This window comes from Montipora capricornis, chromosome 6, assembly GCF_036669925.1.
Source record: "Montipora capricornis isolate CH-2021 chromosome 6, ASM3666992v2, whole genome shotgun sequence".
NCBI lineage: Eukaryota > Metazoa > Cnidaria > Anthozoa > Scleractinia > Acroporidae > Montipora > Montipora capricornis.
This window is the reverse complement of record NC_090888.1, coordinates 7,842,747-7,868,725: the sequence shown is the minus strand read 5'-3', so window position 1 is coordinate 7,868,725 and position 25,979 is coordinate 7,842,747. Positions and strand designations below refer to the sequence as shown.

The following is a 25,979-nucleotide window of genomic DNA, read 5'->3' as shown; positions in this document are numbered from 1 at the left end:
CGATATCTTTCTGCAGAAGTAAATTGCATTTAATAATGGCTAAAGGGGTTTAGATGAAAAAAAAAACTGCAGTGTTGCGTCGCAGGAAAAGTGGACATAGAAATAGGATTATCAGCTGGGTTGATATGATAAATTGATCACCGTAGAGAAATATGAAAGCTGACGTTTGGCTCACTCATTCGCTCTCACGAAAGGACTAACACTCGAAGGGCTAACTCTGGAAACGGCAGCTTTCAAATTTCTTTACGGCAGTCAATTTACCATATCAACCCAGTTGTTAAACCCATTTCTGTAAATAGTATTTAATTGAATTACTGATTTGGGGGTAAGATAAACTATAGCCATTGTTTCACTTACCTTCTGTGAAGAACAATCGAATACCGCATTGTCAAACTGTAGACATGAGCTGGAATATTTGAATTTTGAACATGTTAGGAGACTTTGCAACACGTTTGATTCCATAAAGTCATCCGGCCAGCTCAGGAGTTCCTCGACAAAAGCCTCTTGTGAATTTCAACACACCAACACATCGAGCTCGTTGCAGCGAAGTTGCTTTTGGAGGAGTTTTTTCGAAGGCGCCTATAACTGAAGAAAGGTAAGTTATTTACAAAATCTTCTTCAAACGTTGATTGTCAGATGACATGACTTAGGTGTTCTTTTTAGTTGAAAGCGATGCATTACCGAAAAGCTTTGCGACATTTCGTCAAATTCTAAATTTCATCTTGTGAATTTCTAATGAAACTTCGCTCAAGTACAAACTGAACTGCTTGCAAGCAAAAGGCTTCGTGAACATACTTTTTAAAAAAAACCGGCCTCTTTATTTTTTATATCAGCTAGTCTACAGTGCAGTTTCTTGGAGACGTTTTGATTCTTTACACGCAGCAATTCTGAAGATAAATGCACGGGGGAAGGAAGAAAACTGCCATAAATTTAAGCTCCACGATAATACGTTAAAAGTACGGTTTACGCAAGGCTTAATTCTTGGTTAGTTTCATATGCCTGGTTGGGTGATGGATCGGCATTTGATTAACTTCATATAATTGAAGTTCCCGTCATAAACATGAATCAAAATTTCAGAATTAGGTGATCATTCCTATACCTTTTTGATCGCGTATTACTAATTCTAGTTTAAGTCTCTGGTGATTTTAAGGTTGCACCGGTCCTTTGCTTGATCTACTGAGTTGCGCGAAATCGTCACTGATGAATGCATGCACGTTGAGGAAAACAAATTTATATATCCGATCGGTGACATCATCCACTTCGGAACTTACCTCGAACGTAACGCTCCCTTTTCTGTCGGCAATGAAGAAACGCCAAATACACAACTGAACAGCGTGAATCAGTTGTGGAAATGACTGGTAGACTATATGCACCGGTTGTGTCATGTAGTTCAGACTTCTCTAACACTGGAGAAAATCAAGTGAAGAGGAAGATCAAAGGGAATCGAGCGCAGACGAGAAGAAATTAGGTAAAGGATTTCTTCGGGTAAAAGTTGTCAAATGGGAGTACTTTTTAAAGCCCACTCGAATCAAGTTAAAACCTTGAAAAAGTGTAAAAAGGATTTTTTTGCGAATTCGCTTCAAATCGAAGTGAACTGGCAAAAATGGTAGCCTTTCACTTGCATTGACACCAATCTTATACCTTGCTCGAGACACCCGAATGACCTCTGTGATGAAGTCCCAAAAAATCAAAAAAGTCGCATTTAATCATCTTTCAACCAGAGAACTGAATTTATAGAAAAATCCCGGAAAAGAACTTAATAATTACCTTGGGGAACCTGGGAGGAAATGATGGCTCTTTCTCCATTGTTTTCGCAGATGAAACTCGCTCTAGTGATCTTCTTGTTAGTAGTGCTGTCCAGTCGTGAACGAAGCATCGCACAAAGATCCCGGAAGACGAAAGTACTGCGCACGTGCAAATCGCGATTCTCCAACTGCCAATCGAATGACAGATTCAAGCGCGACTTCAAAGCTGGAGCCAAATGTTGTGGGAGGGCTTGGACGGTAAGTCAAGACGAGAATGTTCGGGATATGTTTGTGCAGGGATGGATATTCGAATCTCTTTCTCACCAAGCGCGTTTTTTTTTCCTAAAGGGTCATTATAATTATTACTACCTGGAAATTAAGTTGACTATAAGATTTTGACAATGGGATAGACATGGATAGATCTTCTGCACAAGAGAACAAAATGGAGCCTTTTTTTACTCTTAGAGTGGTTTTCAATTGAGTGTCGAAAGTAATTAACGAATTGCTTTGGTTTTGCATTACTTCACTCAGTGATTGGTTCAAAGTTCTCGCACCACTTTTTCAACCAATCATGGCTCGCGCGTGCACATTTTCCCGCGCTTTGTGTCGGCTACGTGTAATTACTTCGAGTTTAGATTGGTTTACTGGATTGTCTCCGTCCTTTTTGATTGGCCAAAGTAATTACTTTGGTTTTGGTTTTACGACACTTGATTGAAACTCGCTCTGTAACTCACTTTCAATAGCAATAATATTCCTTCATCCACTGATAAGTGGCGAGGGGTTGTCTGTGACGAAGCTTAGTTCACTTTTACTAAGACTTTAGAAAGAACATTCCCATCTGACCACTTTCAAGCTGGTGAGATCATTGACAGAACAAGAACAAGTTTTACCTTACATTCTGAGACAGAATCTCGAAGGGCAGATTCAGTACGCCCACACTGTTGAAAAAGCTAATCAAAACAAAGCTATCTCAGCGTCACAGGAGATATGATACTTCTCGCGGGAAAAACTTGTTCTTAAAAATAAATTTACTCGGGAAAGGGTTGACTCAAGGAATTAGTGGAGTTAGAAGTTCCCTTTGACGAGCTCCTATCGTTTACTAATGGCAAGTACATTGTGTTGTTTTTCTTGCAGGTTTGCCAGCTTCACCGATCTTCTTGTCTGCGCATCTGCAATTCTTACTACAGAAGCTGCATGTGTGCCTTTGGTTACACTTTTTATTGTTGATTATGATACATCCGCGGAACCCTGAGACATCAAAACCGAGAATAGTGCTTGTGATGAATTAATGTTGAATTATTGGTGCGATCACGTACAATCTGTTGTTTTTGGTTCTCAATTTCCTCGACAACAAACTGTCAAAACGTTCGATCGGTTATACTGTGGAATAAATTGTAACATGGTGTGTTTTGTTCAGGGTTAAGGCTAAAAAGCCAATAAAAACATGAAATATATGTTAACATGAAACAAAAAAAGTTGTCGAGTTGCATAACCGATCTACATGTGTCAAGGTAGAAGCCAGGAAGTCCACTGATTCCAAATACGGGACTACATTCACTCCTCCTCAAGGTCCAGGCAGCCTGCGGCCCTAGCAGTGTCAGGAAAACAGCTAATGCAACGGCTCTCGGGATTGGCTCACAAAAAAAAAGGACAAAATTAACTAAACAAAACAAACAACATTGACCCTAACCCTGAACACAATAGATCTATATACGAAACGGATCCAATGGAATCACGAATTCCCAGTTTCTACTCTGAAAGGCTTGCAGAAAATTGAAGAAAAACACAGCCATTTTAATTTGTTACTGTTAGAAAGAAAGAAAGAAAAAAGAAAGGAAACTTTATTGATTTTCATACAATGAAAGGGAGAGATACCAGAGGTTATCGCTTTCGAGGGTATCCACCCGGATCTTATTCACTGAGAGTCGATTTTCATGAGGGAGGAGTACCCCGGAGAAAACCCCTAGGAGTCAGATTGAGATCGACTGAAAGTCAGCCCACATACGACCTCGAGGCCAGCGTTGAACCCGCGGGTCGCAGACGTGGGAGGCACGGTTGATAACCACTAAGGCACAGTCTTTCCCGACTTCCAGACTCTTCCCAGACTCCCCACAGACGAACGGACGCAACATGTAACACCCAACAATGTTTCAAAGAAATATGAGGGGAGGAAAAAAGCAGTGAAACTAACCATAAGAGAAAAAAAAAAAACAAACAAGAGCCTTCGGAGGACAGTTAAGACATAATTTGACAAAGTTGCTGCTTAAAAAAAGCAAGGCGTACTTTCTTGTTGCCTATTGAGACGTTTTCAATAAAGAAAACAAGGTTTTGCATTGCTGCGCATGTGCAGTGTGAAAAGCAAAACCATTTGGGTTGTATAAACTGAGCAGATTAGAGAATCGTTTCCCCTTCGTCAGTGCTAATACTCGTGGCGTCACCTTTTCAATCTCCTTTGCATGAAAGGAATGGAAAGGAAAGGAACTTTGTGTCTAGTCGTTCTAGCGCTGGAGCTTGAATTGTAAACTGAAATTAACACAAATCAAGTCAAATTTTGGTTTTTGAGGAGAGGTGAAAACCGGACTACACGGAGGAAACATTTGCATACACTCGTATTAGGATCGTGAGTACTTGCATTTTTCTTTTTTTTTTTTCGTGTCCGCCTTTCCCATTCACAACCACATTGCGATAGGCTATTTTCGAAATATCAATATTCACCTTGATAGCGAGGCAGAGAGGACAAGAAAAAAAAAACAAACAATAGAAACACGTTGGAATGAATGTGAAAAATATCGACATTTAATCCAGTTTCCTTTGTCTTTTTTCTCTCAAATTCTCTTTCAAGCTGAATTTTTAATATATCGAAAGAGGCCTATTGATATGATTGCTGTAAATTTTGACGGGTGAATGGGCACGCAACCTTAACGAAAACTAACGCAAGTTGCTGGGCCGTCAAAAACAAAACAAAACCAGTCAGTGTTAGCCACCTTTACTTTCGAATACGGAGCGTCTTAACGGTCCTGTTCCATGTTCTTGCGTGTTGTTGGGAGTTGGGAGTTTACAAAGTCTTATGGGTCGCATCCTTCCCGTAATACACTGCGCGCCTTACATTCTTGAGAGTTGTTGCGTCCGTTTTCACGGGCTTGTCTTAACAAAGAACATGGAATAGTACTTTCAAGAAATTCCCTTTATTATATTAATTAAAACTATGGATGAATAGATTATATATAGTAAGTACAATATTTCAATAAAATTTGACAGTTTCTGTATCAACACACCATATAGTAAAATGACGACCAATGTACGTTTCTTCTAGCCCCCCTTCCATATTTCAAGAAAAAAATAAAAACAAGAAGAAAAACATCTGTCATTTTACGGTTGATCCAAGGTTATCTTTTTGATATCTCGTCGAGAAGGCTGAAAGTAGCATTTCCGAGCTTCAAGATTTCAAAATTTTCTCGCGGAGAATTCCCCCAGAACCCCCACCCCCCCTTTCCCCTACAAGTTAGCGTCTCCGGCGCTTGCTCGTTAGTGCCTCACCCCCCCCAATACAATCAGGAGCCCCAAAACTGGGATGCGTATTTTGATTCCTTCAAACTATTTGTCAACGTCATTGGTATAATATGAACCTAAGGTGTTTGCTTTTTATCTTGGAACATAGCGTTGCAACGGTGTTGTTTCAACTGTGATGAGGATATTTATAGTCCTCAATAGGCACAACAGTTTCCTTGATGCTCTGTGGAGAAACCCATCGCGTGATGTAATGCGAACTGCCAGCTTTGTCGTTTGTGCCTGAAAGGAAGAAAAATCTTCCATGAATTCAGTCGTGCATTATAACAATTACAAAATATTGCGCCACTTTTTCAGCCAACCAGAAATTAAAAAGAAAAGCAAATATGATTTTGACCCTCGCGTCAGTATTTCCGTCCTTATGGCTGTGGTGTGGTTCATCTCGAGTGCTTCTTCTTTATTATTATTATTATGCACTATTTACATATATTACAACTTGCTTAATAGAGCGGTTTTCAAACGAGTGTCGTAAAACCAAAAGCAAAGTAATTACTTTGGCCAATCAAAAAGGACGGAGACAATCCAGTAAACCAATCAAAACGCGAAGTAATTACACGTAGCCGACACAAGGCGCGGGAAAATGTGCATGCGCGAGCCACGATTGGTTTTGGTTTCACTTCTGATTGGTTGAAAAAAATGGCGCGAGAACTTTGAACCAATCACTGAGTGAAGTAATGCAAAACCAAAGTAATTTTCGACACGCAATTGAAAACCACTCTGCTATGATACATTCGACAAAAAAATTATATATAATACATGATGAAACCAAAGAACAACAAAAAAAAGATATGTGCGTGGCAACCAGAGCAATGACGGGGAAGTGGGAAAATTTTGAACACTATTGTTTCATCATTGCTGATGGGTGAAAAATGTGAAAACCGTCGATAATGTGGACAGAAAGTAATTTGCTTCGTTTTCGCCGATATGAGGACGGAGAATTTCAACAACCCATCAATGTGCAAAGGACCAAAGTAATTGGTTTTTCGTTGATCTTCCAAGCGAGGGAAAGTCGATGACGGACGGATAAACAGCCACTTTGTCACAATAGCAAAAATAAAATTTTAACAAACCAAAACAGAGAATAAAGGTATTTCAAACTTGGACAGACCTGAAAGACGCGCCCCTCCGAAGGGCTGTTGTCCCACAATGGATCCGGTACATTTGTCATTGATGTAAAAGTTACCCGCAGCGTCTCTAAGGATGTCAGAAGCTTCTTGAATAAAACGTCTGCAAGAAAATTCGACAAGGTGAGCCGGAGAACTCTCTTTTGAACCAAAAGCTACATACCAATCTTCACTTGGGATTTTTCTCACAAATCATTACCTGTCTTTAGCGAAAATTGCTCCAGTCAAAGCGAAAGGAGACGTCCTATCAACCTGGAAAAAATGGCAACGAAGAAAAAAAAAATTCCGGCGATCAAAAGTTACACGCCATAAGCTAATCACAACTTTATTTACGCGAAACGTTTTTTACGGTTGCAAGCGGTGGTATAGCGCGTCTGAAAGTGAAATTTGATTGACAGAATGACTTGTGGGACGAAATTTGTGCAACAAGCGTAATTTTATTTATTTACCGTAGTGTATTGAGTAAGGCAACGAAAAAGCACCTTCACCGTCTTGTTAATGTTGCACAATAGGGCCGAGTCGGTATTATGTAACAATATTGGTACAAAAAGTTTTGAAGTAAAGATAGAGAGAACGCTCGATTCAATATTTTATGCTCACTTTGCCATCTGGGGCCAGTTGTTGGAAGGCTGGTTCGCGGTAACCGTTGGTTAAGAGGTATCAGAACCTATAGGTTTCTGTGGAATTTAACGCTGGCTAGCGCTAACCAGGCTTCGCGCAACTCGGCCCTGGGGCCCGTTTCTCGAAAGTCGCGAAACTTTACGGGCCATTTTCGGGTGTCACAATCCCCTTGTATCTGAAGAATGGAGAGGATTTAATTCCTCAAACTTCACAGTCATTTTTCTTTTTGTTACCTTAAAAATATGTTAAAAGATCGGCTTTCCAAAACAAGCGGTTGACAGTTTCACAAATGGCTTTTCGGGCCCGAAAAGTTTTCGGGTCTTTTGAGAAACGCACGCCTGGTTCCGATAGCTTTTCGGTCCCGAAAAGCCATTTGCAAAACTGGCAACCGCTTGTTTTGGAAAGCCGAACTTTTTCAAAAAATGTCACGTCCACACGTGACGTATTCAAGTCGAATTTGCCCGTTCACACGTATCGGGATTCATTCTGGTATCCAGGATTCCTCTGTGACTTTTGTCAACAGGACTTTCGAGAAACAGGCCCCATGGGCTTGTTTCTCGAAAGTCCCGAAACTTTACGGGTCACTTTCGGGTGTCATCATTCCCTCTGTATCTCAAGAACGGATAGGATTTTAGTCGTCAAATTTCACAGTGATTTTCCTTTTTGTTAGCTTTAACATGTTTTAACATGTTTTAAAGCTTACAAAAAGAAAAATCACTGACACAATTTTTTGAATCCGCAGAGAAAAAGTTGCGGATTCACAAATATGGATGGAGCCTAAAATATAGTTTTCAATAAACAATGAAATGACATATGAATTGGTTCATCTACGAACTGCGGATATGAAATCAAATCAAGCTATGATCTTCGCAGTTGTGAACGCAATTTTTGCAATTGCGTAGAGAAGCCTGAAAAAATTCAGGACTTCAACGCGATTTGAACCCGTGACCTCGCGATACCGGTGCGACGCTCTAACCAACTGAGCTATGAAGCCACTGAATTTTTCAGGCTTCTCTATGCAATTGCAAAAAATTGCGTTCACAACTGCGAAGGCTATCACTTGATAGTTTTTAATAGTTACTTACTAACCAAGTCAAGCGCTTCCTTGTATTTTAGGTCATGGTAAACGTAAACAGTCAGCACCGGTCCAAATATTTCCTGCACAAGGGAGAAAGTAAACACACTTACATTCAATTCAAACAGGCGAGGACCAAGAAAACGGCTTAAGAACAGGAAAATTACCTCATTCATGAGTTTGTCGTGAGGATTCTTTGTTTCAATGATCGTTGGTTCGATGAAATATCCCACACTGCGAGAAATGCATGAAATGGCAATTCACTGGATGTCATCAAGAATTTCAAACGACAATGAATTCATATTCCCCATCTTTAAGAGTCAGAGTGTTCAATCCATTCAACAGATATTTCGTTCACATTCAAAGTGATCAAAGAGAAGACGATCAAGTAACAGACCATGCGCCAGTTGTTCAACAGGGCCCGGTTGTTCGAAGGCCGATTAACTTAATCCAGGATTACCGTAAACTTTTGCTTCAAGTTTTAAATTTTTGGTGAAAGTTTCTTTTGCGTATTTTTGTTTTTCAAGATTGACTTCTTCTAATGTAAAGTTTTGCCGAATATCAGCGTTGAACAGCACTTGGGAGTAGAGATATAAACTTCTTGGTTAATTTTTAATCTGGGGTTAGCGTTAATCGGCTTTCGAGGAACCGGGCCAAGGTGTATAGCGCTATCCACCGGATAAATCACTATCCAGGGGATAAACACTAGCAAAGCCAATTGAGTTATCCGGTGGATAGTGATTTAACCAGCGGATAGCGCTATCCATTGTTTGAACAACTGGGGCCAGGTTTCCATAATGATATAAACGCGAGTGAGGTTCAACAATTAAGTAATGGTCCGGCTAAGAAGCAGGCAGCCCAGCGGCAAAAGTACTTAGAAGCTGCGAAATATTAATTTTTAATTTCACTCCAATCGAGGCATCTGATTGGCTAATATCGGAAAATGTCGAAAAAAGATGAGAAAAAAATGAAAAAAAAGCCTTTTTTGGATTTCTTCTTCCCCATGCCCTTGATCTCTGTCTCTCGGCCAAATTTGGGCATTGTTCTATGCGCCAATCAAATGGCGCATAGAATCTTGACGATATTTACAAACATAGTTTTTGAAGGCATAATGATTTGTTCTACGAAACAGAATCTATTTTTTTTAGACGGCAAGTCGATTACATTTTTCATTGAAATTCAAATTTCGCGCTTTTAGCTGCTTACACCAATGGGAACAGCCGAACTTAATTTGATTAAAAATGTTGGCACATTTTAACTAACCGACGCTATTGCCGCGGGCTATTGTTTTTCTGCCTGCTTTTTAGCCGGACCATTACTTAACAGTCTTAATTACCTAGAGTCACAGTTTCCTCCAGCTAAAATACTTAGATCAGGGCTGTCCTTGGCATAATTAATGTAACTCTTAATACTCTTGAACGCCTGAAAAAAACATACAGAAAATAACGGTCCAGTTCCACGGCTGCACAATGAGGGTGAACGACGAAGGGGAAAGTTCAAGCATTTCGGATAAAACGCTAACGCAACATTCCCGGAAAACGGCAAACCCCGTCATGCAAGCTGAATTTCGCCTTATTTTTTTCAAAATCACTGAAATTCGTTTGATTTCAATTCATGTTTTTCCCGTGAGGGCAAAGAATAAAAAAATTGAACCAGAGTCTTCCAATTGAATTTTGCAGTCTGCCACGCTCGAACGGGTGCCTTATTTAAAGGGATTAGATTTCCAATATTCTACGAAATCTTTGTGTTTAAAGCCAAAACACTCTAAGTAAGTAGATCTTTTCATTCTTTTACGCCCGTTTCAGTAAAAGACTTAATTTTTCAATTCAATCGATTTTAAAAAATTTCTTCCGGTAGCCGGTCGTTTCGCCCACGAGTCCTTTCTCTAACGTCCATGCAGGCTCGGAGCTTGCCCGCCAACAATCCTTCAAGCAACTTGGCATTGGATGTTAGCGAATGCACTGCTGGGTGAAAACGACAATGAACCATTCGCTCCAAGCTATTGAAGCGTTCAAGGTTGCAAATATAAAGTACCTTCTCATCTATAACTGCCGAAATAAATGTATCATAGTCACTAGGCTGCAAAAGAAGAAAGAAAAACAAAATCAATCAAACTTTCAACGTGGAAGGCAATTTTCTTGCAAGAGATTAACGGCAGCGTTGACTGGTTAAAAAGAGGGTAATTTGTAGTGTTAGAAATCCTTGGAAATGCAGTGAGAGATCAGTTCAATTAAGGAACCAAGTCCACAAATGGAGCGACAACAACTTTTGACTAGTGTGGGAATTGAACAGGCTACCTTCGAATTACGAAAATTTGTTTTTTATCAAACGAGTTGATAACGTTAATTTATTCCACCGTAAGAAAGATTCGTGAAGATGACATTTCGACCGTTGGCCCTTCGTCAGAAGGGACTACAGAACTTAAGCAACGAGGACGGAGAGGGCAATGCGAACGTCATCTCACAATATAAATTCGCGTTGTTGTAATCTTGTAATCACTTCGTGGCTATTTCAACCTTTTTAACACTGTGACAAGGGTGTAATAGTTCCTCAAGAAAGACACTGGTCGGAACGGCGCTTAATTTAGGGAAAGAAATGAAAATTTATCGTCAAGTGCTGACTTCCTTCATGTAATTTCAAATTTGGCTCAGTTGTTTTGTTGACGACGGCTAAGAAATGGACAAAAGTGAAAAACGCATGTGCCGGGCGTGCAAGACTGTTGTGACGTTCTGGCCCGGGTTGCAATTGCTCGAAGCATGGTTAGCGCAAACCAGTGGTTAAGAGGTATCATAACCTATGGGTTTCCATGGTATTTAACTCTGACTAACGCTAACCTTGCTTCCAGCAACCCGGGTGTGGTTGCCGTCGCCGTTGTCGTTGCTTAAGTTTCCTACTAGTCTACGACGACGACGACATCGAGGAAAAAGTCACCTTAAAATATAACTTTGCAATATCGCAAGTCTTTCACGATTTTTCCATCTCGTTTTTTACCGCCACAAAACAAGTACCGCACGAGCTCCTCCTGAGTAAAGCCTTTGATATGATATCGCACGACCTCCTCCTCGCTAAGCTTGCTGCCTACGGTGTTGCTCCAGTCAGCCTGCCCCTTTTACACAGTTACCTTAGAGATAGGTCCCAGCGTGTCAGGATAGAAGATGTAACATCTGATGTTCAAGTGTTGTTTTTTCTAAGGGTGTACCTCAGAGATCGGTGTTAGGGCCCCTTCTTTTTAATATTTTTCTTAATGATCTGTTCTATTTTATTAATCGTTCTAATTTGTCCAACTATTGTGATGATAAACAAATTTATTTTAGTGATCGCGATCCTGAGGTGGTAAAGTCTGTAATCAATGGCGATCTCGCTGTTGCGAGTCGTTGGTTTGACGATAATAAGCTTGCGCTCAACCCGAGAAATGTAAATGTATTATTCTTCCAAAAAACTATCCTGGCGATCTTTCCTTTAGCATTAGTGATGTACAGGTTCCTATCGTAGACCATTTAGAACTTTTAGGCGTAACTATTGATAACTCGCTCAATTTTAGCAAACACATTGGCAAGATTACACAGAAAGTTGGAAATCAGTTAGACGTTTTGAGCGGGCTAAAGAACACGCTTTCAATCTCTTCGAAGATGTGCCTCTACAACTCGTATGTAATGTTTTATTTTACTTACTGTTCTGCGATCTGGAATAATTAACAATTATTCGCCGAAGGCGAAGTGATTATCGGTGAATATTCAAACGGGTGCCCCTTCATGGTGATGATGACTACAGCTTAACTTTGTCCAATCGTCGCCTACAGGACATTACTATATTAATTTTTAAAGCTGTTAACGGTATGTTACCGGGATATATAAGTGACTTGTTCGTCGTACGTAATAATGTGAAGTGCTTGAGAGGTACCAACAAGCTAGTTGTTCCACGTAAGAAAACTACAAACTTTGGCCTAAAATCTACAACTTTTATTGGTGCCAAAGTGTGGAATTCTTTACCGGATAGATTCTTAAGGAATTTAAGAAGGCTGTGAGAGAACTACATCTATAATGTAGAGATTTCTATGATTCATTGTAATAATTTTAAGAGTTAGGATTGTTTATTTATTGATATAGATAGAATGTTAGTTATTAATTGATCATGTATATATTCATATACAATTTTTATTTATTTATTTATTTCACTTTTCTCGGCATATTAGCATGTATTTGCTAGGGGCCTAATCAGCCTCATCAACCCGAGTTGAAATAACGTTACTTACTTACTTACTTACTTACTTTACCGCCCCAAAATGCGTGCTGCACGTGCAGCACGATTGGTTAAAAGCGTGCGTTTCTTTGCCGTACTCCACGCAAAACAAGAACGTGAAATCACCAGGATAGTTCGCCCGAATTTTACAAGATGAACGAGACCGAATAATCGCGGAATACTTGCGATAACACCAAGTTATATTTTGGAGTGACATTTTCGTTCACGTTGTCCTCGCTTAAACTCCTTTTTAATTCCCTTTGATGAAAGGCTAACGCTCCGGCGAAACATCGGTTTTCAAGTCTTTCCCATGGTATACCGGTGGTGGCATTTATCTTTATCAAGTCGTTTGATGACACCAAATCTTCTTGTTTCACTCCCACCGACGCGGCCAAACAATTCCATTAGCAACAAATTCCTACCTTCGGATTAGATCACCGCTGCTCGACCGACTGAGCTACAAGGCCAGACGGGAGCAACACGTAGATATCATAGATTCACTTCGCACCAATTGAAAAATAATGTTCAAGCTCACTGAAAGGGGAAGACACAAGCAGTAAAAATCCTAAATCCACTTTATGGTTTACCCTTCGATGTACTTTCGGGGATTTCTGGCGCCACACTATACCCTTAACCAGGGTATGTTACGCAGCCAACTGTGTTATGTCGTTTTAGTATTAGGGAACTTAAGCAACGACAACGGCGACGGCAACGAGAACGTCACAAATTTGCATATTTGGTGGGCAAAAACAACAGCTTTGCACGCCCTGCACGTGCGTTGTTTTCCACTTTTGTCCATTTCTTTGCCGCCGTCTACAAAACGACAGCGTGAAATGGCCAAATTTGAGGTTTTATGAAGGACGTCATTACTTGAAGATAAATTTTTATTTCTTCCCCTAAATTAAGCGCCGTTCCGAACAGTGTCATTTTTGGGGAACTACCATACCCTTGTCATATTTATATTGTTGTCGCCCTTGTCGTTGCTTAAAAGTTCCGTTTGTGTTCCTTAGGATGGAGTCTAGTTACCGTTCCCAACTTGAGCCTTTTCTGTTCTTCAACAAGTCTTTCTTTAACCTTTAATCAGAACAGAACAAGAGCGGCATTTCCATATATTAGACAACTAAACAGGATAGGTAAGATATTTAAACGCTAGGAGGTCCATATTGGTGCAGGTAACAGAGATGTTAGTATCGACAACGAGTATGACTTCGAGTACAAGTTCTGGGATTTTGATTACTGCGCATCCCAGCGTGCTGAACTCGTCCCGGCAAGTTGGTCTGCGACGACTTTACAACGAAAAGCCGTAGCGGTAAGGACGAGTGTGATTACAACTGTTTCTTTAAGTTTAAAGCTGTCATAATCATACTAACAACCCTTCAGTGTTGGGGAAATAATTTGGGGGGTTTTCAAGCCTGAAAACCAGATTAAACTGCCGATATTTTGCCAAAGAGTACTGTGCATAGAATGGACTGGAACTCGTACCTTACGCTTACATATTGCTAAATACGTAGAGCACGACTCTACTTTTCTTCTATTCGCACTCGTTGTCGATGCTAGCATTCTCTATTTACATGATTTCGAATGCAACTTGGAATGAAAAAGAACGAGTACATTTTTTTTCATAGACCAAGAAAATCGCACGAGCCCGTTGGACCAATGCAATTTTGTAGTCTGAAAAAATACTGCAAGTGCTTGTTTACACCAAATTGGACGAGAAAATCATTGTCATTTCTTTCTATATCTCGATGTTCGCGGAAATAGTTTTGCTCTACTGTGTCTGTTTCCGTTTTCTAGTGGTCTGCCAGCTGCTTCTGTAAATGGAACTAAATGTTGCAAAAAAAAAAACAAAAAACAAAAAAAAACGACACTGTCGGTCAGATTTCAATCTCAACGTGCGCATGTCGATGAGTAAAATTCTCACCTGACCCCACAGTGACTCTGGGACGTACAGTCTCGAGCAGGCAGAACATTTCTGCCCTGCGTAACCAAATGTTGCCCTGATGGTGCAGTTAACAGCTGTGTCTGATAAAAAAGAAAAAAATTACAAAAACAGAAAATCAGCAAATGTACGTTGTGAGTTCCGTCCAAGAACAAACCAAAAGGAAACCGACATTGTTAATCTTTAATTTGCGTAACTGCTAACAGCACTGTGCGAAAATTTCCCGAGTTCAACGAGTCCTCGAAAAAAGCCCAACAACATACGATAAACAACTAAACATTTGGCAAACAAAATCCAAACTCAAATGAATATAAAAATAACTAAGGCAGACGATCTGAATGTAGCAACGCTAATTCAGGGAGGTTGTTTCGCGAAATCAAAATGTGACGCGTCATAAAAGTTAAATGAAATAAAAAAAAACAACGAGACGGCGCGCCTCTGAAAAGTTTTACAAAATTTAATGTTTTAACATGTTAAATCACAAGTTTCAAAGCGTGTCAAAAGAGAAATATAAAGGAGAAACTTTACCGACATATGCAGAAGGGTTGATAAAGTGATAATTCTTACCGCCACATTCTGCAAACAAACGGGACAAAATATAAGAAAAACGAGCCCCAGTCGTACAAATTAATAATAATAACAATAATAATAATACTACTACTACTGCTACTACTACTACTACTACTACTACTACTACTACTACTACTACTACTACTACTAATAATAATAATAATAATAATAATAATATTATTATTATAATACACCAAAGTGGAGGTGGCTAGCGGTAGATATTTACCTAGTAGTAGTACTACTTTATGTAGTAGTACTTTATTTAGACACATCACCAGGTGAGCTAGAGACTCGTTTAAATGTGAACGTGTATACAAAAATTAAAAGTAAAATTAAAATAAGTTATCTGTTGAATAAAAGTACAAAACTAGACTATAAAATTGTCATTTAAAAACTAGACTATGAATTTAAAAACTAAACTATAAGATTTAACTTAACTATATGAACTACTCGATGCAAAGATTACAACAACAATTGGCTTCGGTAGTCAGATTGACATTGTTCAAAATTCTAAGAGAGGACGCTCTTCTTATATTGTCTGGTAAGCTGTTCCATAAACGTTAAGTTATGTAGCAATAAGATTTGTGCAAGTACTACTAGCTGCGAACGGTGAAATAATAAACACAAAAAGATGATTTTAACTCATTTATTACTGCAACGATTACAATATTTTCGGCCCAAATCTCGCGCAAGTTGCTCGGAGGTGAATAGCAAAGGATAATCATATCCGAAGATTGAGAAGCCAATCAGAGCACACCGTCAACGCTATCCACTGTTTTAGTAAATACTAACTAACAATTATTCCATGAGCGTGCGTTGGATATGAGGTGGTAAATACGCGCCTCGTTGGCTATAACCATTCCATATCCAACAAGCGCGAATGGAATAATTGTTTTATTAAATAGCCCTTTTCACGGTTAGTTTTTCTCATTTGCATTACAATGTAATCTAGCAAGCATGTGAGGCAATTTCGGGCTATTTTGTAGTTTTATCCCGAAATTGCCTCGCACCCACGTTAGATTACATTGTAATGCAAATCAGAAAAACTAACCGTGAAAAGGGCTATTCCTTAAACTCCAAAAAATTGGAAGTACGAAATACGAGTGAAAAAAGCGACAAAATCAGAGCGAAACCGAAAAGAACATGATGTTGTGTAATACCTGGTGGTCAGACATGCAGGCTCATCACAAAAACATTTCTTACTTTTTCGCGTACTTCTAAGCGTTTGAATTGATCCAAACTTTCCACAAAAACGTTTTTTTTTGTTTTAATCCGAGAGAAAGTTTTAGTTTAGCAACGCTTAGCGCAATCATTTACCGTGTTAAGTCAAACTAAGGTATATGAGCTGATAACCGAGATTGAGTTAACCAAACAGAGCACGAGAAATGCATTAGCTGAGGTTGAAATTTTACTAAAAGCTGATAACCGAAAACAAGTGAGCCAATCAGAAAGCTAGAAATGCAATATCTGAGATTGAATTTTTAACAACAATTATTATAACGACAAAAGTAATACATTTTACAAACCTCCAACAAGTCTTGGATAGGTTCTATAGAATATACATTAGATAAAAAAAAAAAAAGAAATATTAATTAGAAGTTAAACAAGTTTGAAGTGACAAGAGCTGAATTTAAAAGCCTTGTAACAATTACAAAGAGATTTCAGTGTCATTTACCGGTAAACATCAAGGTTCTCTGCAACTTTCTTCCAAATATATCTGAAAGTCCTGCCAAAAAAAATTAAGGAAAAGAAGTCACCAATGATTTTTTTAACTCGTCAATGACAGCTATGTTGACTCTCTCATTCCTGAAAGTGAGACTTGTAGATCAAAACTGAAACAAGTGAAGCTATGATCTTCGCACTTCTACACGCAATTTTAATAGCAATTGCATAGAGAAACCTGAAAAATTCTGGACTTCAATGGGGTTTGAACCCCTGACGTCGTGATGCAGGTGTGACGCTGTAACCAACTGAACTATGGAGGCACTGACGTTAGGAGCTGGTCATTTGGGGGTTCATAATATTATGCTCCTGGGATGAATGAATTAATGAATGAAATGATGAATGAAATGATACATGAAACGAATCATATATTGATATATTGATTGATTCATTCATCAAGGGAACATAGGAACTAACAAACGACCAGCCCCTAACATCAATGGCTTCATAGCTCTGTTGATTAGAGTGTTGCACCGGCATCGCAAGGTCACAGGTTCAAACTCCATTAAAGTCCTCAAGTTTGCAGGCTTCTCAACGCAATTGCTAAAATTGCATTCCAAACTGTGAAGACCATAGCTTCACTTGAGTAGATATCCGCAGCTTAATATATGATTCATTTCATATAAAATTTCGTTCGTTAAAACTGAAACAAAATTTTAGGAACTTGCAGGGCTGGTATTTTTCAAGAAGTATTCCAGTAACAACTGAAACTGTGAAAGAACAGTGCTTTATTTGTCCATTGCTCCATAGGACTGGGAAAAATCTGAGGAAAACTAGAAAAAAGATGGCAAACAATGGAACACTTGAATGTAATTGAAATGAAATAACTTACTCGACACTGCCAGTAAAGTTGATTCCTGCTAGATGAGGCGACTTTGTTATACTATCACCGAAGGTCTTCCCAGATGAAGGAAGAAAATTTACCACACCTACACAAAGAAAGAACCCACTTGAAGAAAATCTCAATGACAGTGCTCTGGTATATACCACATATTTTAACTTAGGTATTTTGTGAGTACAAAAACTGTCGATCGAATGCTACAATTTTAATTTTTAAATCAGCTAGTGTTTTAAGCTTATAGCAATAGATATGTGCAACCTTACAATAGCTGAAAGCTTAAAGCCTTTATTTTAAAATCAGTGCTTACCCTTAGGCTACCACCATCAGCAAAATTGTTAAATATTTAACAATAATATTATTGTTGACTCTTAACAATATTAAACTATCGTAAATATAGTTAGTAATTATTCACAAAAGTCGAGATAAAAAGTAGTGGATATTTACCGAACCACAAAGCAGGGAGGTAAATATCCACCACTTTCACCCAAACTGACAACAATTTCCTAGAACAGCGTTTTTATTACCATCTGGAAGACCAGCTTCATGAAATATCTTTTGCACCAGGTAGCAAGAAAGGATTGCAGTAGATGAAGGTTTCCAGAGCATGACATTGCCAACAATAGCTGGAGTCCCTGCCAAGTTTCCACCGATAGCAGTGAAATTGAACGGAGAAATGGCAGCGATGAAACCCTGATGAAAAGTACAGTAAGTTTAAGAAAAGATTTAATTTACTGTCATGTCGGTTATGACACGTTTTAGAATTTACTATAATAATAATTCCACGAAACAGCATTGGATGTCATTGGGTAATTAAAAGTTCTATGGCTTATGTCCTGTCCTAGAAGGGAAAGGTTCAAATTATATGTAGTTTCATTCCTAAATTCTGCTTTTTTACCACCTGTTGTTGAAAAAAGTGAGTACTCGACAAAAAGTACCCAGATATGTCAAATTTGCACTGAGCTTTAATTTTCCATCTTGCATAAAACATACATAGGGAAGATATCTGCTTACAAACATTGCTTTTGTCATTCAATGTACCAACCACAGGAACAAAAAACATTTCGTTTTTCAACAACCAATGAGGCTGTAGTTGGCACATTAATGACAATGGGTGACATCAACAATATTTTCCCTATACTGACTGGTTAACTCATTGCCTTCTGGGAGTGAGACTAGACAGATCTCACTCTGTCTTAAACCAGATGATTTTACTCGTAAACTGGGGTGCTCCAGGGGAATGCCTGAGGAGTGACTGGGTTAACGAGATTGGGTGAACCAATGAGGCACCTAGAAATGTAACAATGAGAGTCGGAATTTAAACACACAAATTTCTCCAACTTACATTCTTTGGAAACAACACCTACCTTTGTTGATCCCTGATGTTTTCATGACCATAGGTGATATCTAATTACATCATACATGTAGCTCACTGTTCTCTCATTTTTATTGATGATCTTACCTCCAATCCTCTATACACAAGTCTGTTTATTACACCACGAGGCTGGTGAAGTTCTGGACCTCCATGTAGTTCCTTCAATTCAAATTAGATTGAACTCCTAAATTATCCGGCATTCACAACAAAAGACAAAATGATATTTGCCGATCATTAATGATGGAAAGTAAGGTTGTCTTGGGATGACAAATGTACATTGTATCAGAAGTGAATGCTGTCCTGCAGCACAATTGCCATGGAAATGCCCCTAATATTATTATCGACGACCATGCCACTTTTCATACCTTCAAGCTTATGGTAAAATGAAGCTCCACAGAAAGAGACAGTGCTCTGATTGAACCATTTCAACATGGCAATCCAAGTTTTGATGAAGACTTCACAGTCCAGAAAAATCACCACTGATGAGGGCATATGTGGAAAAACAATTTTCTCATGTACCTTGGCATAGTGAACTCCAAATCTGTAAAAGTCTGCTATCTCTTGCACACAGTCGATATCAGCCTCATATGCAGTCTTGGCCTAGAAATAATTCATAGAAAAAATCACTTCAAGTGTCTCAAGACTGTATGACCAGAACAAGAGATTTGCAAGTTTGGAAGTAATTTTGGGAATAAGGGAACACAAGAAAATTTTTAAAGGGAACCAGGGACCAGGACCCTACTGGGAGGGCCTCAATTAAAGGTATGCCCAATTTATTGTTATTATTGTTAGGTTAGTGTAAATGCAGCTGTTTAGCTGTTATTGGCAAGCAGAGTTTAAGGATGTCCACTTTGAGATGTTAATTGTCCACACAGTGCTGGAAATAATTTTTCTTTTATATTCACAGGACATATGTCCTTTCAAATCTTCACTTTGGTCGGACATTTGACAAATTGGATCAGACATAATTTATTGACTGACCAGACCTTGAAGAAGATAACTCAAGATGTGCTGGTGAGATGTTCGGTCATCATGTCTGATCATAATATGAAATTGGCCGCACCTTTTCAAAATTTGGTCGGACAATGTCCGATGACCAACTGTTATTTCCAGCACTGCTACAGGTATTCCCAGACATGAGTGGTGTTAAAGTTGGGAAGAAAAGCAAGCACTTTGTGATCTTAAATGAAATTGGTATGCAACTAACTAAATTAGATCCATAGCTCTGCAAGGACTACAGGTCAGTAGCCCACGAGGCGAGCCGAATGAGCTATTGACTCGTGGCCCCTGAGGGCGAAGGGTCTAATTGTTTTAGTATCACTCAACTAGTCGGACAGAAAAGGCAATACCGGTAATAAAGTTAGCAAACACAAGTTAAAGAAATACTTTATTTGAGAATACAACGAAAGAAAGCGTCACGCTTTTCGCTACTCGAGGACTATTATTAATAGTCCTCTAGTAGTGTAGCCAATCAAAATGGAGGATTTGCATTAGTCCACTTGTTGGGTGATTACTGGTAGCAGCTTTTCTGGACATATAGTATCTGACATATTGCAACGAGACTGGGAGTTAAACATCACACACACACATGACGATAAACGATGAGTGCAAGCTAGCTATCAGAGATATGCCAACCCAATCCTCCTCTCCTTAAAAATTGTCAAAAATGCAAATGAAAACAACTAAAGTATGTATGCTATAATCACCACAAATCAATTAGGACTGAAGATTAATGCAAAACTAACATTAAGGCAGAAAATGAGACAAACATAAACCTAACCTGTCCCACCATGGTTGCTGCTAATGATTGAATTCTGTATTTTCCAGTGATTAAATCGGCTACTTTCTGGAAAATGGCAGCCCTGGAGGATAAAATTGATGAAAAGCAAAGCCTTTAAGTTATTGCAAATCAGCAGCTCTGTTATTCTCAGATTAGGAAACTTTACTTTTGCTACCACATATTGCCTGTATTTTAGGATATAAAAAAGATCAGATTTTAAGACATCAGGTGGCATGGTGAGACTTTAAGTACTAAATACAATACCGACCGACGATTGTATCGGATATACAAAATTATGTCGAGCTGAAGGCGAGACATTTTATATCTGATACAATACGGGTGCGAATATTGTATTGTGCTTATGAAATGTCAGCATTTTAAGTGTTAAATTGTACACTAGGTATTTTTGGTGATTCAAGACATTTTAACCGTGAAAATTGAAAACATTTATGGACTAACTTAAGAGAAAGCCGTATCAGAAATACAGACATTGATTAATAAAACATTTCTTTTGTTTTCTCATCATGGATTATTAATGAGTTACATAACTACATGTACAGATTGGTCAACCATTAGTCTCACCTGTGTTCATGAGAGGTTCTTTCCCATTCCTTCCTTGCAGCCATTGCACTTTCAATGCCCTTAATGACAACTTCCTGGCATTAACAAAAAAAATGACTTTTAACATATTTTCTAGTTATAAAAAGGAACACGCCTGATCTGTGTTGTGGTTTTAAAGAGTACTACCGTTGTGGTTAAAGGTCTAGAACCTTGGAAAAATGGTTGTATTCTAAATCTAAGCTGGTCAAAAAATTATTACGCATCTATAGACGTACAAATTGTACCTAAAATATAAAATAAAATGCTGGATTATGTCATGACTAGCTACAATGTAGCTAGGCAAAGTTTGTACTTCACATCCAGTTGTTGCTAATAAATATCTAGTTCTGCCTGAAAATGAAACTGCAGAGAAAAACAAGATGACGGTAGTAAAGTTGATGATGCAAAGAGGGCTTGCTTTGATTAGATTTCCAACTACAGGACAGTATGAGTATTTGACCCATAAACACGACAACATACCTCGGTAGCCATATGGTACTTGGCAATCCTTAGTGAGTGGTTGTAAGGCTGCAAAATTGATATAGAAGCAGTGAATACATGTACCACCCCACTGCTTAACAACAAAGAGGAACAAAGACCATGCTGTAGCCCAAGAAAGGTTCAGCCGCTAGACACAACAACTGTTCATCTTGTTTGCATCTTGCAGATATGGATACAGAATGATATAGTTTTGGTTGTCTTCCTCAAGTTTGTTGCAAGCTGTGTTCTAATACTCATCAATGTTTGAAGAGGCTGTTCATTGCTTGATCAAATTGTTGACAAATAGCACTCAGAGTCTGGGATTTTCCTACAGTATTGAAAGCATCTTTTCCTGAAGACTGCTAGTAGTCCCTTATAGATATTAATTATATAAAGTCAGTCGAAATGCCTGCTTTAGTCATGCAAGCCATGCTCTAATCCAATTCTCCCCACAGCTCATAAGCTTGCCTGCGTGACTAAAAGGGGCAGTTTGACTGATTTAGAAGGGACTGCTAGCTAGCAGTCTACTTTCCCTACATTGGTGCAGGGATGGCGCAGTGGTTAGAGCACTCGCCTCCCACCAATGTGGCCCGGGGTTCGATTCCCAGACTTGGCGTCATATGTGGGTTGAGTTTGTTGGTTCTCTACTCTGCACTGAGAGGTTTTTCTCCAGGTACTCCGGTTTTCCCCTCTCTTCAAAAACCAAAATTGGATTTGATTTGCGTTAACTTGTTAATTTCAATTTACAGTGTGCCCGATTAGTGCTCTATGGCGCTAGAAGATCAGACAATATATAAAGTTCCTTTCCTTTCCTTTCATTTGGTCTTTCTCAAAGTCGTTGGGACAACATGCTCACGATAGAACAGCTTTTGTGATGTTTGCACTATTTCAAGGGTTTATGAGATCTTTGACTCTTTATAAACAACTCCCACTCCCCCAATTTGACTTAACAGGGCCACCTATTCCACATTAAAAAACCAAGCATTCTCAGGGGGATGGCGTGGGGGAGGGGGAGCATTGGGGGGAAGAGGGTTTGAAAAGGACAGGTGTGATGTTTTAAACTTTACAAAATTGGCAATTGTCCCAACTCTTTTGATGAAGACTGGAGAAATATAATATTGAAGCACTTGCTGGCACAAATACAGAACACTTCTTCCATATGTTAACCACTTAGTGCTGACTATAGGACAGACTATAGGATGAATCGTGCCTGCTTCCATATTCTGACTACTAGCCAGAGAAGTGCCCCCTATATGAACCAAGCATCCTAGTTTCCAATAAAATAATGATCATTAGAAACAAATTCAGCAATGAACACAGAGTGCCTTTAAGGTCTTGCATGGGCGTTGAAGTGTCTACTAGGGGCACCGTGTGTGTGTGCTTCTGGTTGGACCTTTTTAAGCTGTGTCCCTGGCTGTACTTGCAAGAAAAATAGCCAATAGTATATTTATATTAGAAATGTGTCTCACCGCTAATTGATATTCTGTATTTCCAGTATAAATTTCTTTTCCACCAATGATGCAGGGAATTTCCACAGTTTCATTCTCCACCCTTTCTATTTCTGTTTTTAACGTCTGCAGGTCGACACTGTTTTTTTCAAGGTTTGTCGGTGGTTCATTGGGAGGCAAAGAAATGGTTCTTGTTCCAAGGATTCTATATTAATATTCACAAACATTGATAGTATGATAATGGGAGTGGTAACAAGATTAAGAACAAAGATGATATCAATGAATCATAAACACAGTGGAACTTGGTTGAGTTATAACAAATTAAGGTTTTTCACTTCCTGACAGCATTTTTGTTTTAATTTTTCATTTACATCTCATTTAATGGTAATCAACGTCTTCGTTGTTTTATCTAAAGCATTTTGTAGTAGTGAGACAATAGGACTACAGTTATCAGGTGCATCCTAGAGCAAGGAAGGGTGTGTGTGTGTGTCAGAGACTGACATGGGGGTGGCAGCAACAAAACCCCATGGTGTAACTAATGAGGATGGTAGTGACACACCCTGAACAACAAAGGGGTGGCAGCAACGCACCTTGCAATGCAGCAAATGAGGGTGGCAGTGACACATCCTGAGCAATAATGGGCAATAGAGTAGGGTGGGAGCAACACACCCTGCGACATGCGACTGTAATTGAGACCCTGAAAGGGGGCTCCCCGCATCGCTTGTCTGAGTTTTAAAAGGTCTTTTGTTTGTGCTTTGTCGACATTTCACATTGCTGTCGGAAGTTAAAGGAAAGTTAAAGAAAGGGTGTCATTTGTCACGGTTTCACTTTATGTGTTGTCGCTACCCTTTAGGCCATGTCGCTTGTCGAAATTTACCTTGTTAGAGCCTGGTAAGTGGCAAGTTCTAATGTGAGCATATAATATGTGGTGTCAATAGAGGGGAATTTAGGGGGCCCCACCCAACCTGCTACATGCAGTGCAGAGTGACGGGTGTGCACCAACACTGCATGAAGTCAAGCTTTATTAAAAAATGCCTGTAAGGGTGGAAGAAACGTGAAAGGTGACTTGTACTAAAGAAAGCCTACAAAAAACATGTAGCATGTGCGCAAAGCGACAAGAATTGATCATAAAACGTGGCTGAAATGATAAGAGCATAGCATGACGTAAATAACAAGCTTGCAACAAAGTTGGCCTGTATTCTGTAGAAACAAAGATATGATCATCCACATATGCAGACTGCATTTGATTAATTAAATAAAGAATCTTATCGTGGTCCTTGTAATGCATTGCTGTATTTGATGAGAACCATATGGTCTTTTGCTGAGTTGATTTATAAGCAGAACCTGAATGTCAAAGTGCTCCAAGCAGTTACCTCTATTTTACAAGTAAAACGAATAAGAAAAATAAATCATCCAAAACGGTTTGAGCTCAAGATTCTGACAGTGTAGGTTATAGCACACATTAGACCTTGCATTTTTAGCAAAAACACATTTTAGCACATTCATCTGTATAATTTCTTAATTTGTTTTGATACTTTTGATCACTACAATTGCCCCAGTTTTAAAAGATTTTATATTAACACATATATTTACATACTTAATTATAAACCTCTTTGAACATAGGGGCTTTCAGGGCAAAATGATTAATATGAATTCAACGAAACAAAACAACTAATAAAAACCCAAACTGGCCGTGGGACAAACCAATTGGCTATAATTATTTACAAATGCAGCCGCGAGAAGTTGAACCAAAGACTACCAGGATCAAATTGTGGTCAAAACAGGTCTTGAATCTGGGATATCCAGATCTCAAGGCAAATGCCCTTACGACTAAAGCCACACTGCCACTTATAAAAGATGTAATGTAATGTTTGGGTGTAGTCTACTGGGCAGTGCAGATTATGTATTTAATTAATAATTAAAAGTATCAGGGCAAAAGAGCTAATTTAGGGCAAGAGTTTAATAGATTTGGATACTTTGTTTCGTCAATTTTGTTAAATCGCAACCTAATCCTGCACAATTAACCAACCCAGGATTTTGCATTTTCAGTGGTGTCTGACATCCGATGTTTGCAGATTTAAAGCTAAACTTGAGAATACGCAACGACAAATTTGCATATGAATATATCTGCTTCGTAAAGCAAACAGATAATTGTGGAAATGAAAACAAAGTAACGACATTAAAAGAAAAACTCTGAACTTCGTCGAAGTTGGTATCCAACCTAACTGATTTTGAAATTTCTGCTTTTTGTGCTGAATGCGCAAGGGATGTTTCGTTATCACAACACCGCAGATCTCGTGATAAAATGCGAGAGGCGTGATACGTATCGGAAGCCAAATTTCCGGCAGAGAAGATTTCTTTTATCATGTAACTTTACAGTAGTTTTCATGTACAGCTGAGGATACTTGAGAAATATCTAAAGCTTTCAGCGAAAATTCTTCACAGCGATCACACGTATGCCGGGTTCCACAAAATTTGATGCTCACGCCCGTCAAATTGATAAGAATCCATTCATTCTGAGAGGTAAACTGGCATTTAGTTATAAGGCCAGTTAAATGGATAGTTCATCGTATTACGTAAGACGATCGTGTAAAGACAATTTTAACGTCCCTGTTTGCGTTAGAAAAAAAAGGTGGACTACACGTATTCGTCTGTGATCATACTGGCACTCATAAAAAGGAATTTTTCGTAACAAACGATAAAAACGTACGTACCTCAGAGCTGGACTCCAGAAAGCTGAACGGACTAAGAACATTTTGAAGTTCTTTGTTGCGAAAAAGATCGAGAGAAAAATATTCACAATCTATTTCATGTTTCAGCACCACACGTTGGTATGCTTTCTTAGTCAAGTTCTGA

At 38.9% G+C, this 25,979-nt stretch overlaps 2 protein-coding genes and 1 long non-coding RNA gene across 3 annotated transcripts in view; 1 reads left to right on the top strand and 2 right to left on the bottom strand.

The window, feature by feature from the left end:
• LOC138051401 (tetratricopeptide repeat protein 28-like) overlaps nt 1–25,979 on the bottom strand; it is a 695,954-nt gene that overhangs the window by 205,990 nt on the left and 463,985 nt on the right. Inside the window, exon 6 of the mRNA XM_068897590.1 lies at nt 3,295–3,302. Coding sequence (XP_068753691.1) covers nt 3,295–3,302 — 8 coding nt within the window. The remainder of the gene's footprint in view (nt 1–3,294; nt 3,303–25,979) is intronic.
• LOC138051432 (uncharacterized) lies at nt 4–3,469 on the top strand. The gene is made up of 4 exons (XR_011132802.1): nt 4–18; nt 436–595; nt 1,818–2,003; nt 2,880–3,469. It is a non-coding gene; the product is annotated as an uncharacterized lncRNA (long non-coding RNA).
• On the bottom strand, nt 4,912–25,979 carry LOC138051413 (delta-1-pyrroline-5-carboxylate dehydrogenase, mitochondrial-like). Its single transcript, XM_068897606.1, has 21 exons — nt 25,838–25,979; nt 23,145–23,328; nt 21,676–21,723; nt 21,178–21,251; nt 20,596–20,677; nt 19,335–19,415; nt 18,903–18,974; nt 17,968–18,133; nt 17,435–17,531; nt 16,556–16,606; nt 16,407–16,429; nt 14,839–14,886; nt 14,293–14,393; nt 13,398–13,445; nt 10,167–10,211; nt 9,469–9,554; nt 8,300–8,366; nt 8,147–8,215; nt 6,636–6,688; nt 6,421–6,539; nt 4,912–5,534 (listed from the first exon to the last, which is right to left on the bottom strand). Exons 1-21 carry the CDS (start codon nt 25,876–25,878, stop codon nt 5,422–5,424), a joined length of 1,668 nt encoding a protein of 555 aa, XP_068753707.1. The 5' UTR covers nt 25,879–25,979; the 3' UTR covers nt 4,912–5,421.